Source organism: Carettochelys insculpta, chromosome 4 (assembly GCF_033958435.1).
Source record: "Carettochelys insculpta isolate YL-2023 chromosome 4, ASM3395843v1, whole genome shotgun sequence".
In the NCBI taxonomy this organism is placed as follows: domain Eukaryota; kingdom Metazoa; phylum Chordata; order Testudines; family Carettochelyidae; genus Carettochelys; species Carettochelys insculpta.
In genome coordinates this window covers 29,447,821-29,467,847 of record NC_134140.1, presented here as the reverse complement: position 1 = coordinate 29,467,847, position 20,027 = coordinate 29,447,821, and the positions used below count along the sequence as shown (strand labels likewise).

General features: G+C 43.7%; 1 protein-coding gene across 5 annotated transcripts in view; it reads right to left on the bottom strand.

The window, feature by feature from the left end:
- The window catches only part of CC2D2A (coiled-coil and C2 domain containing 2A), a 140,060-nt gene that overhangs the window by 62,181 nt on the left and 57,852 nt on the right, over positions 1–20,027 (bottom strand). For all 5 annotated transcript variants that reach the window (XM_074992513.1, XM_074992510.1, XM_074992511.1 and 2 more), the window contains 3 exons: positions 16,917–17,055; positions 3,692–3,895; positions 662–754 (listed from right to left, as the gene is read on the bottom strand). In XM_074992513.1, the coding sequence (XP_074848614.1) occupies positions 662–754; positions 3,692–3,895; positions 16,917–17,055 (436 nt within the window). The remainder of the gene's footprint in view (positions 1–661; positions 755–3,691; positions 3,896–16,916; positions 17,056–20,027) is intronic.

Here is a 20,027-nt window from a genome sequence, read left to right as displayed (position 1 = left end):
ATATCAATTCTCTGACTAAATAGAGCACATGGGATTCCAGGGCTGTTGGTAATACCCTTTTTCAAGCACTATTATTAACAGAAAATATACACTTTAAAACTCCTTACTTATTTCATTTACCAGTGAAACAAATGGTCCTGTGCTAACGGAGGAAAGCAGAAGAATAGAAGGTGTTTTTTGGGGGTACACACACAGACACACACACACACACACACACACACACACTTTACACAGTAGAATTTGTAGCTTAAAAATTACCTCAATAATTATTAATTTGAAGTAGACTGCAATATTGAGTCTTACTACTTTCTTACCAAAATTTTACAGCTAATTCCTTCCTGATAATTTCCTCGTACCTGTTTATTATAGGAACTGGTTTATAGTATTAATATAATAATAGTTTTATATAACATCTCCTATTTCTACTATTTTCAAAAATTTTGAATTAAGCCATAAAAACTCTCTCTCTTTGTGGAAACTATACCAAAGGACTCTGCTCTAGATCAGTTTTTCAAACATAATTTGTAATTACATCTGCATCTTTTGACTGATATAAATGAAGTAAAAATGTGGTGTTTGGACTTCACTGGAAAAATACTTAACTAGAGCAGCAGTAACTAGTCCCAAAGATCAATACTGACTGACTCTCTTCATTTCTCACCTGCTGGAGATATTTGGCAACTAATGCTCTGTGTGCATCAAGGTGATCCTTGTTGTCAATTACATCCCTCTCACGGAGCCTCTTTTCATAGTTCTAAGGGTAAATACAAAAATTAAGTTTGTGATTTGATGTCCCTTCTAATGTATTATGTCACATAAGGAAAGGGTAACTTTTTCATTAATAGAAACACCCAGGATCAAAGTAAACCAACTCAAATGTTAGAAGGTACATTTTTAAGGCGGTATGTAGCAATTCAGTTGTACATCCCAGTAATACAGATAGCAATCACGTGGCTTCATCCACAAAAATAGCTTTGAAAATTTCCTTTTATCCTTTTCATCACAGAGCTGAACTTTGATTTGTTGGCATAAACTAAAATCCTATCTAAAATGGAAAAAATGTAGTTGTGGATTGGCCTATATTGTCAGGTTTGGCAGCCACAGTACGAAAGGCCCTGGATCATCATGCAGGAATAGAGCAAGGATGGGGGTTCAGGAGAAGATGGAGGGTGACACACCCACTGGGAAAAAAAAATCAGCACCTTGGAGGGTTAGACATTCTTGGGAAGAAGCAGCAGGAACCAAACATATTCAAAGTTTTATTATGCATTTCAGTCAAAGATATTTCAGTAAATCCCACCAATAGAAAGTACCATTAGTGGTTGCAATTTTTTTTTAAGATAGTTATTTAGATATTTTATTCTGTTTTTGAAAAATCAAACATAGTAACAGAGAAAGAAAGAGAAATACCCAGAAAGGCACTAAGGCCTAAAAACCATGTGTGATATATGGAATCAGGGAAATGTGGAACTAGACTCTAACTAACACTCCTGGGGATGTGCTGACAGAGCACCTACAAGAGCAGACTGTTTCATTGCAGTGCCTGTCAGAGCATTCTGACACCCTCCCTCACACTCTTCCTGCACGTTCCACAAACAAGGGTATAAAGCAGGGCATGGTGCTCCAGCTGCCTCAGTTCCTTGCACAGCATCCTTAGATCCGAAATTGTGATCAGCCCTCTGAGGAGGATGGGAAGGTGGGCAGGGAATGAGAGTCCTTCTCAAAGAATACCAGCTACCAGTAAGTAACCTTCATTTCTTCTTCAAGTGGCCTCTGAACTTCCCATTCAGGGGACAGCATCGCTGTCACCTGATGAGGATGGGACATGGAGTCCTAATTTACCCAGCCAGAATGCTAGATATAGTGCATAATGTTTTACAAATGCATGAACAGAGCTCCATTTAACAGCTCTGTACATTTCTACAATGGGAATATAGATCCCCTGTAATACGTAAGTGTTTATTCTCCACTCGTGGTCCTGAGAGAATTTGCTTCTCAGTGCATTTACAGAGGTGTTTTGGCATTCTGGTAAGAAGGAGGCTGAAACACCAATACTGTGGGGGATGCATCAGTTTCATAATCACATCGCTTCTGAACATAGGGAGTATGACCTTTCTTCTCAATCCCACTTTGCCAGCATACGTAAAACATATTGTAAAGTTGTCCATGAATACTTCTGTGGTAGTTTCCTGATGACAGGCAGAAGGCATGAACATTTATTGAGGATGGCTTCTAGTTCTAGTAGGTTTATGTGCGTTGCGGATCTGAAAGGGACCACCTGCCCTAGATTGCATGGCTGTGGAAGTGCACCTCCCAACTTAGCACAGAAATGTCCATTGTAAGTGTTACTAACAGATGGGAGTGTGAGATGGGAAATCCTGCACAAACGTTGCACGTGGGAGTCCACCAGTATAGAGAGTTTTTTTTTTACTTTGGCATCATAAGGCACTTGTTTATATAGTACCTGTGTGGAATACAAAATCCTGAGTGAGTCCTGAAGGCAGCACACGTGTAGCCTGGCATGCTTCATAACCAATGTGGTTGCTGATATATGGCCTAATAGTTGGAGGTAGGTCCTGGTTGATGTGTGTGGTCTATTTTGATCAAACTCACAAGTCAGGAGGGTCAGGGAGAAGCTGTGGCCTCCAATAAATCAAGGTACGCCCCAACGAATTATAGTCTCTGTACAGGTGTGAGTGTTGATTTTTTTCTCGTTTTACTTGTATGCCCAGCTGTATGAAGAGAGCTATAGTCTCTTGGGTAATTCCTAAGGCTTCTTCTCAAGTGGAGTTGTAAGAAAGCAATCATCGAGAAAGGGAAATATTGTGATCCCTTTTCTGCAGAAGTGAGTCACTGCCACCCCAAGAACTTTTGAGAACATCTGTGGAGCCACAGACAGGCCAAAATGGACAATTTGCACTGGTAATGATTTTGTCCAAGAACAAACCAGAAAAACCACATGGGTGAATAGTGCATTGCAAATTGAATATATTCGCCTGGGAGGTTGAGGGCCAAGAACTGGCCCTCTTGGTTTAGTGTTGGGGCTACCACTGCTGCTACAAATCGTTCCACTGTCAGTCACACAATCAGTGCATCCCAGGAGCGGGAAAGCACAGAAATCATCTGACAAATTTTTCATGATTTGAGAGACGAAGCATCACAGAAGGATGGTTTAAAAAAAAAACCATGAAAAATAATATACAATCAACCTGATTGTTCGCACAGTATTTGCTTCAATTCAGTAGCATGGTTTTTCTTAAGTCTCTGGAAAGTTGGACAAAAATTAATAAAGCCAGGGCCTCAATTAACTTTGCACAATCTCTCTTGATCCTCTAGGTTCAGAATTCTCTTTAACAAGAGGATTCCAAGTAGACTGATGGATATGGGAGATTTTTGCAGTGCAGCTCCACTTAAATCTTCCTCCAGAGTCTGTTCCAGCTGCTATTTCTTTGGAAGGAGATAATCAAATTCCAGATTGAGGTTCAATGCGATACATGTAAAGTGAAATACTTTTTGACTTACACTCCATATAATCCTTTGAAGTTAATGTGGTTGAAGTCAGGGTAGAATTTGGCCACCAAGGGGATGAGAAACTGACTTTATCAAGCCAAATATTACTGAGGATAAAACCATGCAACATTTTAAAGACTGTTAGAGACCATAATTTAAATAATTTCAGATAAGTTCCTACCTCAAAAAGTTTTTCAGTTACCTCCCTTTCATATAAAGGGACCTGCTTATAATTGCGGAATTCTGCCACCTCTCTCTGTCTGAGTTGTAGGAGTCGGAATCTTTTTGATCTGTTAAGTTCCTCATCTGAAACAAAATTAAATTCTTGCTGCAACTGCTCCAGTCTGAAGAAACCAGGAACACACCTATCTCCACTAGTGGCAACCTAAAAGACAAAATATTAAAAAGTTCAGCTCAGAGTGAAATATGTCCATAAAATAATTTTTCAATGCATTAACTAATTCCATTGGTCTCACAGATATACTACCAAGATCCTCAGTGTAACCCAAGCCTTCCAGAATATACCAAAATGTAACCAAAACATTTAATATTTTAAAAGAGGTTTTTAATAATTCTTAGTTTCAGTAACATGATACAGGAATTTAATTCACTCATAATTTACATGTAAAATAAATTATTGTAACAGTTGTTAGAGAGAGAACTGAAGCTATACATATACCAACATATAAAGGAGAAGTATGGTACAGTATAATAATTTAAGACACTGCTGTTCTTCGAGATGTGTTGCTCATATCCATTCAAGTTATGTTGTGTGCACACTGCATGCATGACTGTTGGAAAGCTTCACCCTAGCTGCTACCTGTCAGGCTGGCTGTGGAGGCCCCAGGAGTGGTGCTGGTACAAAGCTCTATATGCAACCCTGCCAACCTGACCACCCCTTAGTTCCTTCTTGCCAAGGAAGGAGGGTGGGTGTCAAATAGGTATGAGCAACACATCAAGGAGAACAATGGTTAAAAAGATGAGAAACCAGTTTTTCTTCTCTGAGTGCTTACTCACATCTATTTGAGTTAGGTGATTCACAAGTCATACCCAGGAGGAGGGGTCAGAGTCAACGAATGGCTGACTCAAGGACAGGGGCTCCAAAGGCTGTGTCCCATGTAGACCACTGCACAATAGCACACTGTGACATAGAAGTATGTATAGAGAACTACATCACAGCCCTTCAGATCTGGAAAGGAACACGAGCCAGGAAGACAGTTGAAGAGGCCTGAACTCATGTGGAATGTACTGTAATACGGGCTGGGTAACCTTAGCAAGGTCATAGCACGTACATATACAAGATGTGATCCAGGAAGAAATGTACTGCAATAAAACAGGGAGCCTCTTATACAATCAGAAATAGCCAGAAAGAGCTGTGAAGTCTTGTGGAAGGCCTTGGTTCTGTCAATACAGAAGGCAAGCACCCACTTCACATTAAGAGGGTGTAGTTGCTGCTTGTGTGGAGTGCTGTGAAGTTTAGAATAGAAAACAGGAAGGAAAAATTCCTGGCCGGTATGAAACCACTTTCGACAAAGTTTATCCTTATGGAACATCATGTACAGGGGCTCCAACGTGAAGGACCAGAGCTGAGACACCCTTCCACCAGAGGCAATAGCCACCAGGAAGGCCATTTTCTAAGAGAGGTGAAGGAGAGAGCACATGGCCAAGGATTCAAATGGAGGGAGGGGCCATGAGCACCCAGAGTACAAAGTTAAGGTTCCAGACTGGAAGGAGCCAGAGGGTAAAGGCAGTCCATGCCCTTGAGAAAGTGCCCAACCACAGGGTTTGTGAAAACAGAATGCCTGCCCACCCACAGATGAAAGGCTGTGATGGCCACCAGGTGGACTATGAGGGAAGAAGAAACAAGACCCCGCTGTTTCTGAGAAAGAAAGTAATCCAACACCTGTGGGATAGAGGAGAACAGAAGCATGCAGTCGTGCTGACAACACTATTAGGAGAAGCATGAACACTTAGCTAAATATGACCACCCTGTGGATGGCTTATGGCTGCTGAGAAGCACATGCCGCACTTGTTATGACCATGACTGTTCAGAGGGATTAAACCATGAAGCCACCATGCCAGGATCAAAGGTCCAGGTGGTGGAGACAGCCATGGTCCTTCATGATGAGGTCTGGAATCAGTGAAGTACAATGGGAGGAAGCACTGAGAGCTCCATCAGCATGAAGTACCAATGCTGATGAGCCCAAGCTGGGACTACCAGGGTGATATCTGCAAATCTTGAGGAGCACTTTGTTCACGAGAAGGAATCGGGGAAAGACATAGAGCAGCCCCAACTCTCTCAGAATCAGGAACCCATTTGCTAGGTAGCTGGGACTGAGGCAGCCTTGGAAGCCACAAAATACCTCTTATCGGCCCTCTTCTTGGAGGGAGAAATGGATGCTGGTGTCTGCCAGATGACATCCATGGAGTCCATTATTGCTTTCAGCAAGAGAGAGCACGAAGCTCCACCTGCAGCCAAGGACAGTAGAGAAGGAACTGAGTGGTCTGTGTCACGCATGTGCCAGATTGCATGAGGAGGGACTACTGAGCATGCATGGCACGGGAAACTATGGCTATAGAAGAATCTCCAAGTGTCAGCAAGAGGATGCACTGACACCCAGAGTTGAGCACCCACGGGGACACTATTCAAAAGAAGAACTTTCACATTATAAAACTGATGTTGCAGCTTGAAACAAAACATGTATTTCTGGTACCAGCCAGTTCACAGAGTTTGGAGCAGGCTATTCTTATTACTGTGTGGGCTATCCTGAGGGTCATCCAAGGAAAGCAGGAGTTGTCGTTGCAATCAGGACACCACTAGTCTCCTGGCTTGAACCCCAGCTACATGCCATCAGTCCTTGCCTTATGACTGCAAAGCTTAGACTGAGGCAGGGACAATGCCTTGTACTTGTTGGTGCATATGCACCCACTTTGACTGCTGCAGACAGTGAAAAAGAGGGTTTCTGCGCTATTCTTAATTCTGTGATCTTTTCCATACCTTTTAAATCCTAGCTATACATACTCGGTGATTTTAATGCTAGAGGTGGCCAGGACTGCACCACATGGCCAAAAATGCTTGGACATCACAGTGTTGGAAGTGAGAACTCAAATAGCACTCTTCTTCTTCAAACTTCTGCACAGCATGAACTTGCCATTGCAAGCACATTCTTCCAACAGGCAAACAAATACAAAGCAACTTGGCTGCATCCTCGGTCTAAGCATTGGCATACGATTGACTACGTCATCACAAAACAAAGAGATCTTTCTGATGTCAAATTGACTTGTACAATGCATGGCATTGGCTCCTGGTCTGACCATTATGCAGTACGCAATGTCATCTCCTTGAAACTTTGTCCACCAAAACATCATCATTCTGCTGTATGCCAAAAATAGCTGGACGTAGGTAAACTTGAAATACCTGAAACACAAGCATATTTTCAACACAGTCTTGACACATCCTTAGTCATCAGCAATGAATGTCCAGAATAGTCACCTACTATGGAGGATGATTAGGTTAACAGCACAGAAACAACTTACAGAATTGCTGTCAAGCTTCTTGGTTTCCAAAAACATGGGCACAAGGACCGGTCTGATGACAAGGACAGAGATGCCCAAGCTCTTTTTGATAAGATGCATGTGACACAGCTGACTTGGATCAATGATAAAGAGAATTCCTCCAGGAAACCAGCACATGTTTGAGCTAAGCAAGAGGCACAAGTCAAATTACAGCAAATGAAAGAAAACTGGTGGAAATATCATGCAATTAAACTCCAAGATGTGGCTCATAGATGTGATTTTAAACCATTCTATAATGGTTTAAAGGCAGTCTATGGGCCACGCATTGCTGGCTCTACACCAGTGCACTCTGCTGATGGCCTCACTTTGATCACAGATAGAGCTAAAGTCCTTGGCCACTGGGCTAAACATTTTCACAAAGTATTAAACCAGCCCTCAACTTTTGACAGTGTTCTTGAAGAGATTCCTCAATGGGTTAATGATGTACTGCTGGTCATACCACCAACTCTTGATGAGGTACAGAAAGCTGTTAAACAGATGAAATCTGGAAAGTCACCTGGCAGTGATGTAATTCCATCAGAAATTTATAAAGCTGCTGGTGGCCAGCTGATGTACAGTATCATCTGTTTATTTAGGGCCATTTGGGAGAAGGAGCTACTCCCCCAGGACTTCAAAGATGCTCTGACTGTACACATGCACAAGAGAAAAGGTGACCATGCATGTTGTGGTGTCTCTGCTCTCGATAACTGGTAAGCTCCCAGCCCACATCCTTTACCACCAGCTTTCACTTCATGTGTTCAAAAAAGGCATTATTCCTCAGCCTGTTTGGAAAGAGGTCAGCACTATAGTGATGACTTCTGCTGGTATACTTAAGGCAGTGGACAAGTTCTGCTACCTCAGAAGTGTCCTCTAGCGTAACCATAGATCATGACGTATCTGCTCGATTAGCCAAAGTCTTTGGAAAATTGACCAAATGCCTATGGAATGAATATGGTGTTAAAGTGCTACCTTTGTATGGCATTTATCAGGCAGTTGTCCTGAATATCCCTGCTATATGGATCAAAGTAACGGACAATATATTGCCGCTATGTTTTGAAACTCAATCAGTGCCATATGTGCTGTCTAAAGAAGATTGCCAACATGAACTGGTGGGACAAAATTCCTAACACAGGTTCTTAAGATGTGTGGTGTCATGGGCATAGAAGCAATGCTTATGAACAAACAATTTTCCTGGATTGGTCATGTTATGAGGGTGGATGATACACAGATACCAAAGGTGGTCTTCTATGGCCAGCTAACTCATGGAAAGTGCTCTACTTGGAGGTCAGTATAATGGCTATAGACATCTTAAAGATCAACATGAAGTCATGTGCCTTATCTCCCAATGATCTGGAAACTCTAGTTCAGGACAGATTGTCTTGGCATCAAACTATTGCACAGGATTTTAACTGCTGTAAGAGTTAAGGTATCCAGGCATTACAGGAAAAGTGTAGGATTCAAAAATAATGTAAAATGCCCACAGTTGGCAGGTTTTTTATATGACATCTGCAGTTGTCTCTGTCGATCAAGGATTGGTTTAGTCACTCACCAACAGCGTCACAGAAGATGAGATCTGTTGATTGATGGCTCAGTCCAAGAAGAGAAGGCTCATGATGATCAACTGGTTAGCAACCCTGAGAACAGCCCCTCCCTCACCCTGTAGAGCTGGCCCTGTCGCTCCTTCTCATTAACATCCTCCACCATCACAGAGCAAGGAGGAGGAGCAGTGTAAAGACATTCATACACTTTGAAATGAATAAAGTATTTATTTTTCACTCCCCAAGGAGTGAGTGGAATGGAACTGGAGTTTGCCAAATGCTGGTGGCAGAGGACAGAATGGTCTTACTGACTACATCTACACTAGCCAAAAACTTCAAAATGGCCATGCAAATGGCCATTTCGAAGTTTACTAATGAAGCGCTGAAATACATATTCAGCGCCTCATTAGCATGTGGGCAGCCACGGCACTTTGAAACTGCCGCAGCTCGTCCAGACGGGGCTCCTTTTCGAAAGGATCCCGCCTACTTTGAAGTCCCCTTATTCCCATCTGCTCATAGGAACAAGGGGACTTTGAAGTAGGCGGGGTCCTTTCGAAAAGGAGCCCCGTCTGGATGAGCCGCACGGCGGCGAGCCGCGTCAATTTCGAAGTGTCGCAGCCGGCCGCATGCTAATGAGGCACTGAATATGTATTTCAGCACTTCATTAGTAAACTTCGAAATGGTCATTTGCATGGCAATTTTGAAGTTTTGGGCTAGTGCAGACATAGCCCCTGAAAGGGAGGGTCACATAGGAAGGACCCGCCAAAGTTAAAATGTCCACAATAGTGTCATCTGATTCAGCAACCTCTTCCATGAGGAGGCTGAGACTGGTAGCCACCCAGTGGAGGAGGTCCTAAAGGGCTCAGAAATCTATTTGGGCGAGGACCTGAGATGGAAGTGCCTACCCCTGCATCATCTGGAAAGGAGCTGGACGAGCCAACAGGGTGCTGCCTCTGGCGCATGCCCAGGTTCTTCAGGAAGTGGGGCATCAGGAGCCTCCTCAGGGGAAGTCAAGACTGGCTGAAGGCCTGCAAGTGGGTGACTAATGGTAGCCTCAGGTGCCACAGGAGGACAGAGTTAAGGCTGAGAAGGAGGCATAATACCCTGCACCTGATGGTAAACCCAAGCCATACATAACTGCCAAGGGGGGAGGAGGGGGTATTATTGAAGAGTTCCCATGTCTCTCTGCATATGAGGGTCAGCTGGTGCTGATTGGTCGGAAAGGACCGAGGACTCTAGGAAGAAAGCAGATGAGATCACATGAGAATGCCATGGTGGTGCCACCCAACCAGAAGCCACAGAAGGAGGGCGGTGGTAAGCTGAGCCCTGCCAGGACCATGAACACCAACAAGAGTGGCATGGAGAATGAGACCAATGAGATGAGCAAGAGGAGCTAGGAGAGTGGGACCGGCATGGAGATCAGGACCTCCAAGCCAAGTGGAAACAAAACTGAGGTGTGCTCGTGCATTCTGCAGAATGGGGCTAAGACCACTGCCCAGCAGGACCAGTACTCTTCCAGTGGATTAGTCCAAACTGGGGTGGTGCCAGGAAGGGTGTTATCCTAAAATGACCTGATGCCAAGTATCAATGCAGTGGGCAGAGCATGTTGAAAATTCTGACACAGAGCTGGAGCCACACTCCACAGTAGCCCTCAAATGTGAGTGGTGTACATGGAGTGGGATGGAGAATGGTGCTGCGAGTGTGACCAATATCACAATTCAGATCCAGGATACCATGAGCGGCTGCAGGGAGTGGTCCTGGGACTCCAAGCACACAGACACTTTGCCTTGATGGGTCTGCTCATTCTTGGATAACTTGCCTCTGGAGATGTGTCAAGAGACAGAAGCCTCAGTCTGCACCGGGAAATGTCCCTGCACCAGCTGGGATGTCCATGTCTGGCATGGAAGAAGATTTGACCAGCACTGGGTCCCTCTTGGGGAGCTGAGGAGAATCAGGCTCACTCAGGAGCTTTTCAGTGTTGTCTGAATCAAACACACTGAAGTCAACAGTATCTGTGCTGACTACTTAGCTGTCTTTGGGGCCCATGCCAGCAAGCAAGAGCAGCGCTGGGCCAGATGCTTCAGGGACCACCACTGCTGAGAGGAGTCTTTCTTTAGCACTGGGCCCGAGGTTGAAGAGAGCGTGTTTAGCACTGAAGAACCCAGTGCATGCTCTTGCAGCAGAAGTTGAAGCACTGATTCCACAAGGAGCTGACAGAGATTAAAGCCACGCTCATTCTGGGTTTGAGGCTTACAAGTCTTGCAGATTTGGCACTGATCAGCTTGAAGAGCTGCCCCCAAACAACGAAGGCAGGAGTTGTGGGCATCACTCATTGGCACAGATTTCAAGCAGGAGCTATACTGCTTGAACCTTGGAATGTTTTCATGCCCCAATCCCCACAGTGGACATGGGGAGAAAAGGGAGATGCTTCTCCACAGACTGACTGCATAACACTAACTGACTACAACAATCAACTACTCTTAAAAGAACTTTTTATAGCTATTTACATAACAAAGAGCCAGAAGTTGTGCGGTAGCAACAGAGTACTCAGCCACAGTTCCCATAGCCTACACTGGCAGTTAGAATAGTAACAGACAGATAGCTATGTTAGTCTTATTCTATCAAAATAAAACAGCAGTCATGTAGCACTGGACGCCCTATTGTTTCAGGTATTGGCACCCTTACCACCGGACTATCCAGTTACGTGGACTCCCTCCTCAAACTCTATGCCACCAATGCTCCCAGCTATATCCGAGATACCACTGACTTCCTGAGGAAATTACAAAACATTGGAAAAGTTCCTGATAATGCCATCCTTGCCACAATGGATGTAGAGGCTCTGTACACTAATATTCCACATAAAGACGGATTACGAGCAATCAGGAATACCATCCCTGATGCCATCACAGCCAATCTGGTGTCTGACCTCTGTAACTTTGTTTTCACACACAGTCATTTCCGTTTTGGGGACAATTTATACCTCCAGATTAGTGGAACTCCTATGGGCACCCGCATGGCCCCACAATATGCTAATATATTTATGGCTGACCTGGAACAATGATTCCTCAGCTCTCGTCCCCTATTACCACACCTCTACTTAAGATACATTGATGACATATTTATGATTTGGACCCGTGGTACAGAGGCTCTAGAAGAATTCCACAGAGACTTTAACAATCTACACCCCACCATCAACTTATGCCTCAATTACAACATGCAAGAGATACATTTCCTGGACACTACAGTACTAATCAAGGATGGCCTGATCGGTACCACACTGTACCGAAAACCTACTGATCGCTATACTTACCTACACCCTTCTAGTTTCCATCCTGCACACAACTAGATCCATTGTTTACAGTCAAGCTCTTAGATACAATTGCATTTGCTCTGATCCAACTGACAGAGACCAAAAATTACAAGAACTTTACGAAATATTCATCAACCTGAATTACCCACCAGGAGAAGTAAAAAAACAAAATCAACAGGGCCAGATGAATACCCAGAGACCAGCTACTCCAAGATCAGCCCAAAAAAGCCAAGAACAGAACACCACTGGTCACCACCTACAGCCCCCAACTCAGACCACTGCAACGAATTATTAAAGACCTACAACCTATCCTTAATCAGGATGCTACACTCCAGAAGGCCCTGGGTGACATGCCTGTTCTCTCCTACAGATAACCTCCCAACCTCATGAGAATCCTCACTAACAGCCACAGTTTCTACCCCAGGAACACCAGTCCTGGAACCTTTCCCTGCAACAAAGCCCACTGCCAGCTTTGTCCACATATCTTCTCTGGAAATACCATCACTGGACTTAACCAGGTTACTCACAGAATCACGGGCACTCTCTCATGCTCCTCTACTAACATCATATATGCCATCATGTGCCAACAATGCCCAGATGCTTTGTATATTGGACAGACTTCTAACTCCCTTAGACAAAAGGTCAACAGGCACAAAACAGACATCAGAACACTCCAGATCCACAAATCAGTTAGTCAACATTTTAATGGAGTGGGGCATTCTGTCAATGACCTAAAGGTACGTGTGTTACTGAAGAAGAATTATAGCACTGTTCTGGAAAGAGAAGCAGCCGAGCTGGCTTTTACATTCAAATTTGGCACATTAACACATAGTTTAAATCGCGATGGGAACTTTGAGTCACTATAGGGGCTCGTCTGCATACTTGGCTCAGTCTAATTCTTGATCTTCCCCCCCACCGCTCCACGATCTGATTTGCTCACCTTGATTATCTTTTTCTGATTTGTCCTCCTTGCTTACTGTTTTTGGTTCTCTGTGCCTTAAATATTGTGTGTTCTGGTCTGGCTATGGTCTGAAGAAGTGGGTCTGTCCCACGAAAGCTCACCTAATAAACTATTTTGCTAGTCTTTAAAGTGCTACTTGACTGCTTTTTGTTTTAACAAAATAATGTATTAAGTGATGAGCTTTCATGGGACAGACCCACTTCTTCAGATCTATAGTTTTACCAGAACAGACTCAATATATAAAGCACAGAGGTCCAAAAATTGTTATCAAGGTTGACAAATCAGATAGAAGAGCAGATAGAGGAGGGTGAGGGAAGCTAAGGGTTTGGTCAAACAGCAAAGTACGTGAAAGAGTCCTTATAATGGGTCAGGTAATTGCTGTCCCTGTTCAAACCATGTGTTAATGTGTCGAATTTGAATATGAATGTTAGTTCCAAACATTCTCTCTGTAGAAGGTTGTTAAAGTCTCTTTTCTCCAGAACACAGACACTCAGTTCTTTAATAGAATGGCCCGCTCCATTAAAGTGCTGGCTCACAGGTTTGTGTATTTGAAGATTTTTGATGTCTGCTCTGTGTCCATTCATTCTTTGGCAAAGAGTGTTTGCAGTTTGCCCCATACACATAGTGCATGAGCATTACTGGCACATGATGGCATACATAACATTAGTTGAGGAACAGGATTAGTTCCCTGATTCTGTAATTACCATGGTTAGGTCCAGTGACGGTATCTCCAGAACAGATATGCGGACAAAGTTGGCAATGGGGCTTGTTGCAAGCAAAAGTTCCAGGACTAGTATTATTGTGGTATAACCTGTGGTTGCTAGTGAGAATCCTCATAAGGTTTGGAGACTGTCTATAGCAGAGAACAGATCTGCCCCCGGGGCCTTCTGGAGTGTGGCATCATGATTTAGGATAGGTTGTAGGTATTTAATGATGTGTTGCAGTGGTTTCCATTGGGGGCTGTACGTAATAATGAGCGATGTTCCGTTATTGGCTTTTTAGGGCCTATCTTGGAGTAGCTGGTTTCTGGGTATTCGTCTGGCCCTGTCAATTTGTTTTCTCACTTCTCCCAGTGGGTGATGAAGGTTTATGAATGTTTGGTAGAGATCTTGTAGTTTTTGGTCTCTGTCAATAGGATAAGAGCACATGAAATTGTAAACGATGGATCATGTTGTGTGTGCAGGATGGAAAGTAGAAGCATGTGGGTAAGTACAGCGATCAGTATGTTTCTGGTAGAGAGTGGTATTGATCTGGCCATCACTGATTTGTACTGTAGTGTCTAATAAATGTATCTCTCGCATGAAGCGGTCAAAGTTGAAGTTGATGGTGGGGTGCAAATTGTTACAGTCTCTGCGAAATTCTTCCAAGAGTCTCTTTAGCATGGGTCCAAATGATAAAGATGCCACAGATGTAAAGGAAGGGTAATAGGGGATGAGAGTTGAGGAATCATTGTTCTAAGTCAGCCATAAATATATGTTGCATATTGTGGGGCCATGCAGGTGCCCATAGCAGTGCCACTAATCTGGAGGTATAAATTGTCCACAAATTGGAAATAATTGTGGTTGAGAACAAAGTTACAAAGGTCAGACACCAGATCAGTAAGAAGCAATGGCGAAGGGGTTGGGTCGGCAGGGTCATATAAAGGGCTCTTCACCAGCACCACCCCAGGGGGCTCTGCAGCCAACCTGACAGGTAGCAGCTAGCGTGAAGCTTTCCAACAGTCATGCATGCAGCATATGCACACCCTAACTTGAATAGATATGAACAAGAACTCAAAGAAGAACAACGGGTTACATCATCCAAAACTAGATTAACATTTCAAAATCAGTAACGGAGAAATCTGCAACACTCCAGAAGACTCGAGTGTTCTCGTTGTCTGTTCTCTCCTACAGACAACCTCCCAACCTTATGAGGATTCTCACCAACAACCACAGTCTATACTGCAGGAACACCAGTCCTGGGACTTTTCCTTGCAACAAAGCCCGCTGCCAGCTCTCTCCACATATCTAACTGGAGATACTATTACTGGACCTAACCAGGTTAGTCACAGAATCATGGGCACATTCTCATGTTCCTCAACTAACATCATATATGCCATCATGTGCCAACAATGCTCAGATGCTTTGTATATTGGACAGACTTCAAACTCTCTCAGACAAAGAGTTAATGGGCACAAAACAGACATCAAAACACTCCTGACCCACAAACCAGTTAGTCTACATATTAGTGGAGTGGGTCATTCTGTGAATGACTTAAGAGTTTGCATCTTATTGAAGAGGAATTTTCAGTCTGCTTTGGAAAGAGAAACTGCTGAACTCTCTTTCATATTCAAATTGAACACATTAGCACGTGGTTTGAACCGGGATGCAAATTTTCTGAGACACTATAGGGGCTCTTTTGCATACTTGGCTTAATTTAATTCTTGACTCCCCCCTCCGGCCCTCTGCTCTCTGATTTGTTCACCCTGATAATTTTTTTCTAATTTGTGAACCTTGATTACTGTTTTTGGTTTTCTATGCCTTAAATATTGAGTCTGTCCTGGTATGGCTATGGTCTGAAGACGTGGGTCTGTCCCACGAAAGCTCACCTCTTAAATTATTTTGTTAGTGTTTGAGGTGCTACTTACTGCTTTTTTATTTCAAAATCAAGTACCCAATATTAAATTAATAATTGTATTATGTATTAGAAATAACATGTTTCATTTTCTCTGTTCTTGTGAATGGTTCTGTTTTATCTTTTCATCAGAGTTGCAATTCTAATGATATTTCCAGGAAAAAGGCCAATCTGGCCATGTATTGAGACACAGAAAATGCATCTCAACATATGAATTAATTTCAAAATTGTGATGAGGTAAATTTCTTGATTTTTTAAAAAAAAATAACATTACTTTTAACCTAACTTCATCAATTTTGTTTTTAAAAAAAAATAAAGGTAAATTGTGTCAATTTTAAGTATCTGATCTATTTAAAATCACACAACTGCATGTACATTGTGTATTGTGCCTGACTTAAAAAAATCAGTGCCTAAAAAAACCCAATTTCAAACTATGTCATCAGGTTTTCAGATTATGATTTAATGTTTGATGATGATCTGTTCTGGGAAAACAATCCGTACACCAAGTCTTACTGAAAAAAGAAAATTAATTCCCCTGCACAGGTAAACTCAACTAACTCAGTATTTCCATAACACAGACTGTGAAAACCCTATACCATAATTTGATGAACCTTCCACCAGAAGATGGGATGTAAAAACTAACCACACATCCAGTGCAAAGGTTTGATTCTCTTCTCTTCATCCCAGTGATATAGAACCATCCAGACTGGCTTGAACTCTACAAATTTAATGCTTAAACTCCTTTCAGGTGACCGGGGCTCCAGATGTACATGGATACTTCCTAAAGTGATAGATGTGTAATGTTTGTCTCTTTTATCAATGAACAAAAATAGTCAATTGGGAGCAAAGATCAAGAGGAGAAACTGAAACAAAGCTAAAAAGAGCCAAAAAAAAAAAAATACTTTCACTCTGGTTTCAGTTATGACCCTGTTGACCTCATGCCACTAAACTAACACAAGAATATGTTTTTATGATCACTTGGAACCCAATTCTTGTTTTTAAAGTGAGTGGCAAAATTTTCCTTGACTTCAGTAAGACATGACTTTCAGTGAGACCAATACAATTATATTAAGCTTACAGCATATGCTAAGGATACAGTTAGCAGGAAAGAATCATACAAATTGAAGTTACTGAATCCAATCTATCTTTAAATGTTTAGGAAACAAAAAAGATTTTTTAACAATATTAAGGATTCTAAAACCAACGAACTTAGTGACTGATGCTAAATTTATGGAAACAGAAAGTTAGGAATATCCAATGTGTCATGTTAAACATAAGAAACAGAACCGCAAATCACCTACATATAGATTTCGACTCTTACTTTTTGTATTCAAAACAAGATTATTTTCTTCACTTCTTTTAAATTAAAGTCATAAAAAATTTGCAAAACCCAGATATCAACAAAATGGTTTTGTTAAAGCCTTCTTACCATTATCATCTGCATCAGATCTGCATTTTTGGGGTCATTTGGATCCAACCTTGTTTCTGCTGCCCATTTGGCTAATTTCTTCATGTCAGTTAATCCTGAAGTCCCAATAGATGCAATGGCATCAATATTTTTTAAAGCACTGAAATGACAGAGTTGATACCAAAGGATTCTGGTTTATACAAACAAGTGTAGTTTTAGTCAATGCAATACAATAAACAAAGAATAATCTTTTGGAAAAAAAAAAAAACATTTGGACTGCTAATTCTACCTCTGGAAATAGGAAATTTAATCGCAGACTTGCAATAAGAAAGCAAATAAAGCTTTTGTATTTTTCTCTTCAGGTTCTGATGTGTCTTTTAATACAAATATTTATGATCTACAAAATCACAGGCAATGTTTTCTTTTGCGAAAAGGATAGTAAAATTAATTACCACAACAATTCCATGAAGGCTTTTTTATTACACAATTAATCAAACTTTTGAATTTTCAGAATGGAGGCTTGATAAAGTGTTAGGAAATAAATATATTTACCTCTCAAAATGACAGAGCCTCTGTGCAACAAGATGCAAACAAAGGTAACTTTCATCAGCACTAAGGAAAGTTGTAGTTGTGTATAGACATCTTCTCAGTGTATCCTGAATATAACTGGGTGGTTTGCCCTTATAGGCTGGTGGGCCTAAGGGCCAGTAAGCCCTGATTATGAAGGAGCTACAGCTGGCTCCTCTATAAAATAGTAGCTAGAAGCTGCAAGCAAAGAAAGAGAAAGAGAAGCTGCAATAAAGGAAGTTGTGAGAGTTGCTGAGACTGCCAAAGATAGGAGACTTGCCAGTAAGCTAAAGAAGAGAATCCCCTGAGAGCAGAATTCAAGACTGGCAAGGTAAAGAAAAGTTACTCACCGTAGTAACGGTGGTTCTTCGAGATGTGTCCCCGTGGGTGCTCCACAATAGGTGTTGGGCTTGCCCGGCGCCGCAGATTGGATCTTCCAAGCAGTTTCTGCCGGACCGCGCATGCGCCGGCGCGCGCCGCTCCCTTGCGCGCTCCTGGCCATGTGCGTGATCCGGTCCCCGCCAGTTCCTCGACCAACCGCCTCGGGTGCCCCTGCAAAACACTAACAGAGATCCGAAGCGGGGAGGATGGGCGGGTAGTGGAGCACCCACGGGGACACATCTCGAAGAACCACCGTTACTACGGTGAGTAACTTTTCTTTCTTCTTCGAGTGTCCCCGTGGGTGCTCCACAATAGGTGACTACCCAGCAGTAACCCAAGATAGGAGGTGGGTAATTGGATTATGTGCAGCTTGTCCCCGAGAGGACCGCTGCAGAGAGACGGGTATCCTCTTGGAATACCCTGTGAAGGGCGTAATGTTTGGCGAAGGTGTCGTAGGATGACCAGGTTGCCGCTCTGCAAATGTCTTTTAACGCAACGCCCTTGAAAAAGGCTGTTGATGCCGCCACCGCCCTAGTGGAATGAGCCCTGGGAGTGGCCGATAAAGGAGTCTTTTTGAGCTCGTAGCACATTTTTATGCAGGATACAATGTGCTTTGAGATTCTTTGCGAGGAGAGACCTTCTCCTTTCGATTTGGGAGCGAGGGAGACTAGGAGTCTATCCGTTTTCCGGAAGGACTTGGTCCTGTCTACGTAGAAGGCTAGCGCCCTCCTCACGTCCAGGAGGTATAGGCGCGCCTCTTCGTTGGAGTTATGAGGCTTTGGATAAAACGAGGGTAGAACAATAGGTTCGTTAATGTGAAACTCGGAAGAAACTTTGGGAACAAAGGCTGGATGCAGCCGTATGGTTACCGCCTCCTTGGAAAAAACAGTGCAGGGTGGCATTGCCATGACTGCCGCGAGCTCGCTCACCCTACGAGCTGACGTAATTGCAAGAAGAAAGGTCGTCTTTATTGTAAGGAGGCGGAGGGGAACCGTGGCCAAGGGCTCGAACGGTGGTCCCATTAGCGTGGTAAGCACCAGGTCCAAGTTCCACGAAGGTGGAATCGGTTTCCAAGGGGGGTATAGGTTTACCAACCCTTTGAGGAACCTGGTAACCATAGGGTGGGCGAACACCGTGTGCCCTTCCTCCTCATGTCTGAACGCCGAGATGGTGGCAAGGTGGACCTTCAACGAGGATAGCGAGAGTCCTCCTCTCTTGAGGTCCAGTAAATACTCTAGTATTGTAGGTATAGGCACCAAAAGGGGGGCCAGCTGTTTGGTAGAACACCAAGCCGTGAAGCGAGTCCATTTTTGCTTGTAGGTCTTCCTGGTGGAAGTCCTCCTGCTACTTTCTAGGACTTGCTGTACTTCCACTGTGCATGTGCTCTCTAGGGAGCTGAGCCATGGATTAACCACGCTTGCAGTCGCAGGCTTTGGGGGTGCGGGTGCACTATGGACCCCTGGGCTTGCGTGAGCAGATCCGGCACCACCGGACGAGGCATCGGTGGACGGTCCGACATGCGCAGGAGTAGGGGGAACCATTGATGTCGATCCCACATTGGGACTATCAGGATCATCCGGGCCCTTTCCCTCCTGGCTTTCTGCAAGACTTTGTGGATCAGCACTGTGGGAGGAAACGCATAAAGCAGGGGGCCCCTCCACGGGATCGCGAACGCGTCCCCCAGGGACCCCCATCCCAGTCCTGCCCTGGAGCAGAATCGTGGGCACTTCTTGTTGTGCTGAGTGGCAAACAGGTCTATTTGGGGAAAACCCCAAGCGTGGAAAATCGGCCGTAGCAGATCGGGACGGATCTGCCACTCGTGTGTGAGTGCAAAACGCCTGCTCAGCTGGTCTGCCTTCACATTGTGCGCACCCGGCAAGTATGAGGCTTTCAAGATTATATTGTTGGCGATGCACCAGTTCCATAAGCGGATTGCTTCCGCGCATAAGGCACGGGATCGAGCTCCTCCTTGCCTGTTTATATAAAACATGGTGGAGGTATTGTCTGTACTGATCCCAACGACTTTGCCTTGTATGTGGTCTCGAAAGTGTCTGCAGGCGTTGAACACTGCTCTGAGCTCCAGTACATTGATGTGTAGTGACTGTTCCCTGGGTGACCACAGTCCCTGAGTCACCTCTTCGCCCATGTGCGCTCCCCACCCTACGAGGGAGGCATCTGTAGTGA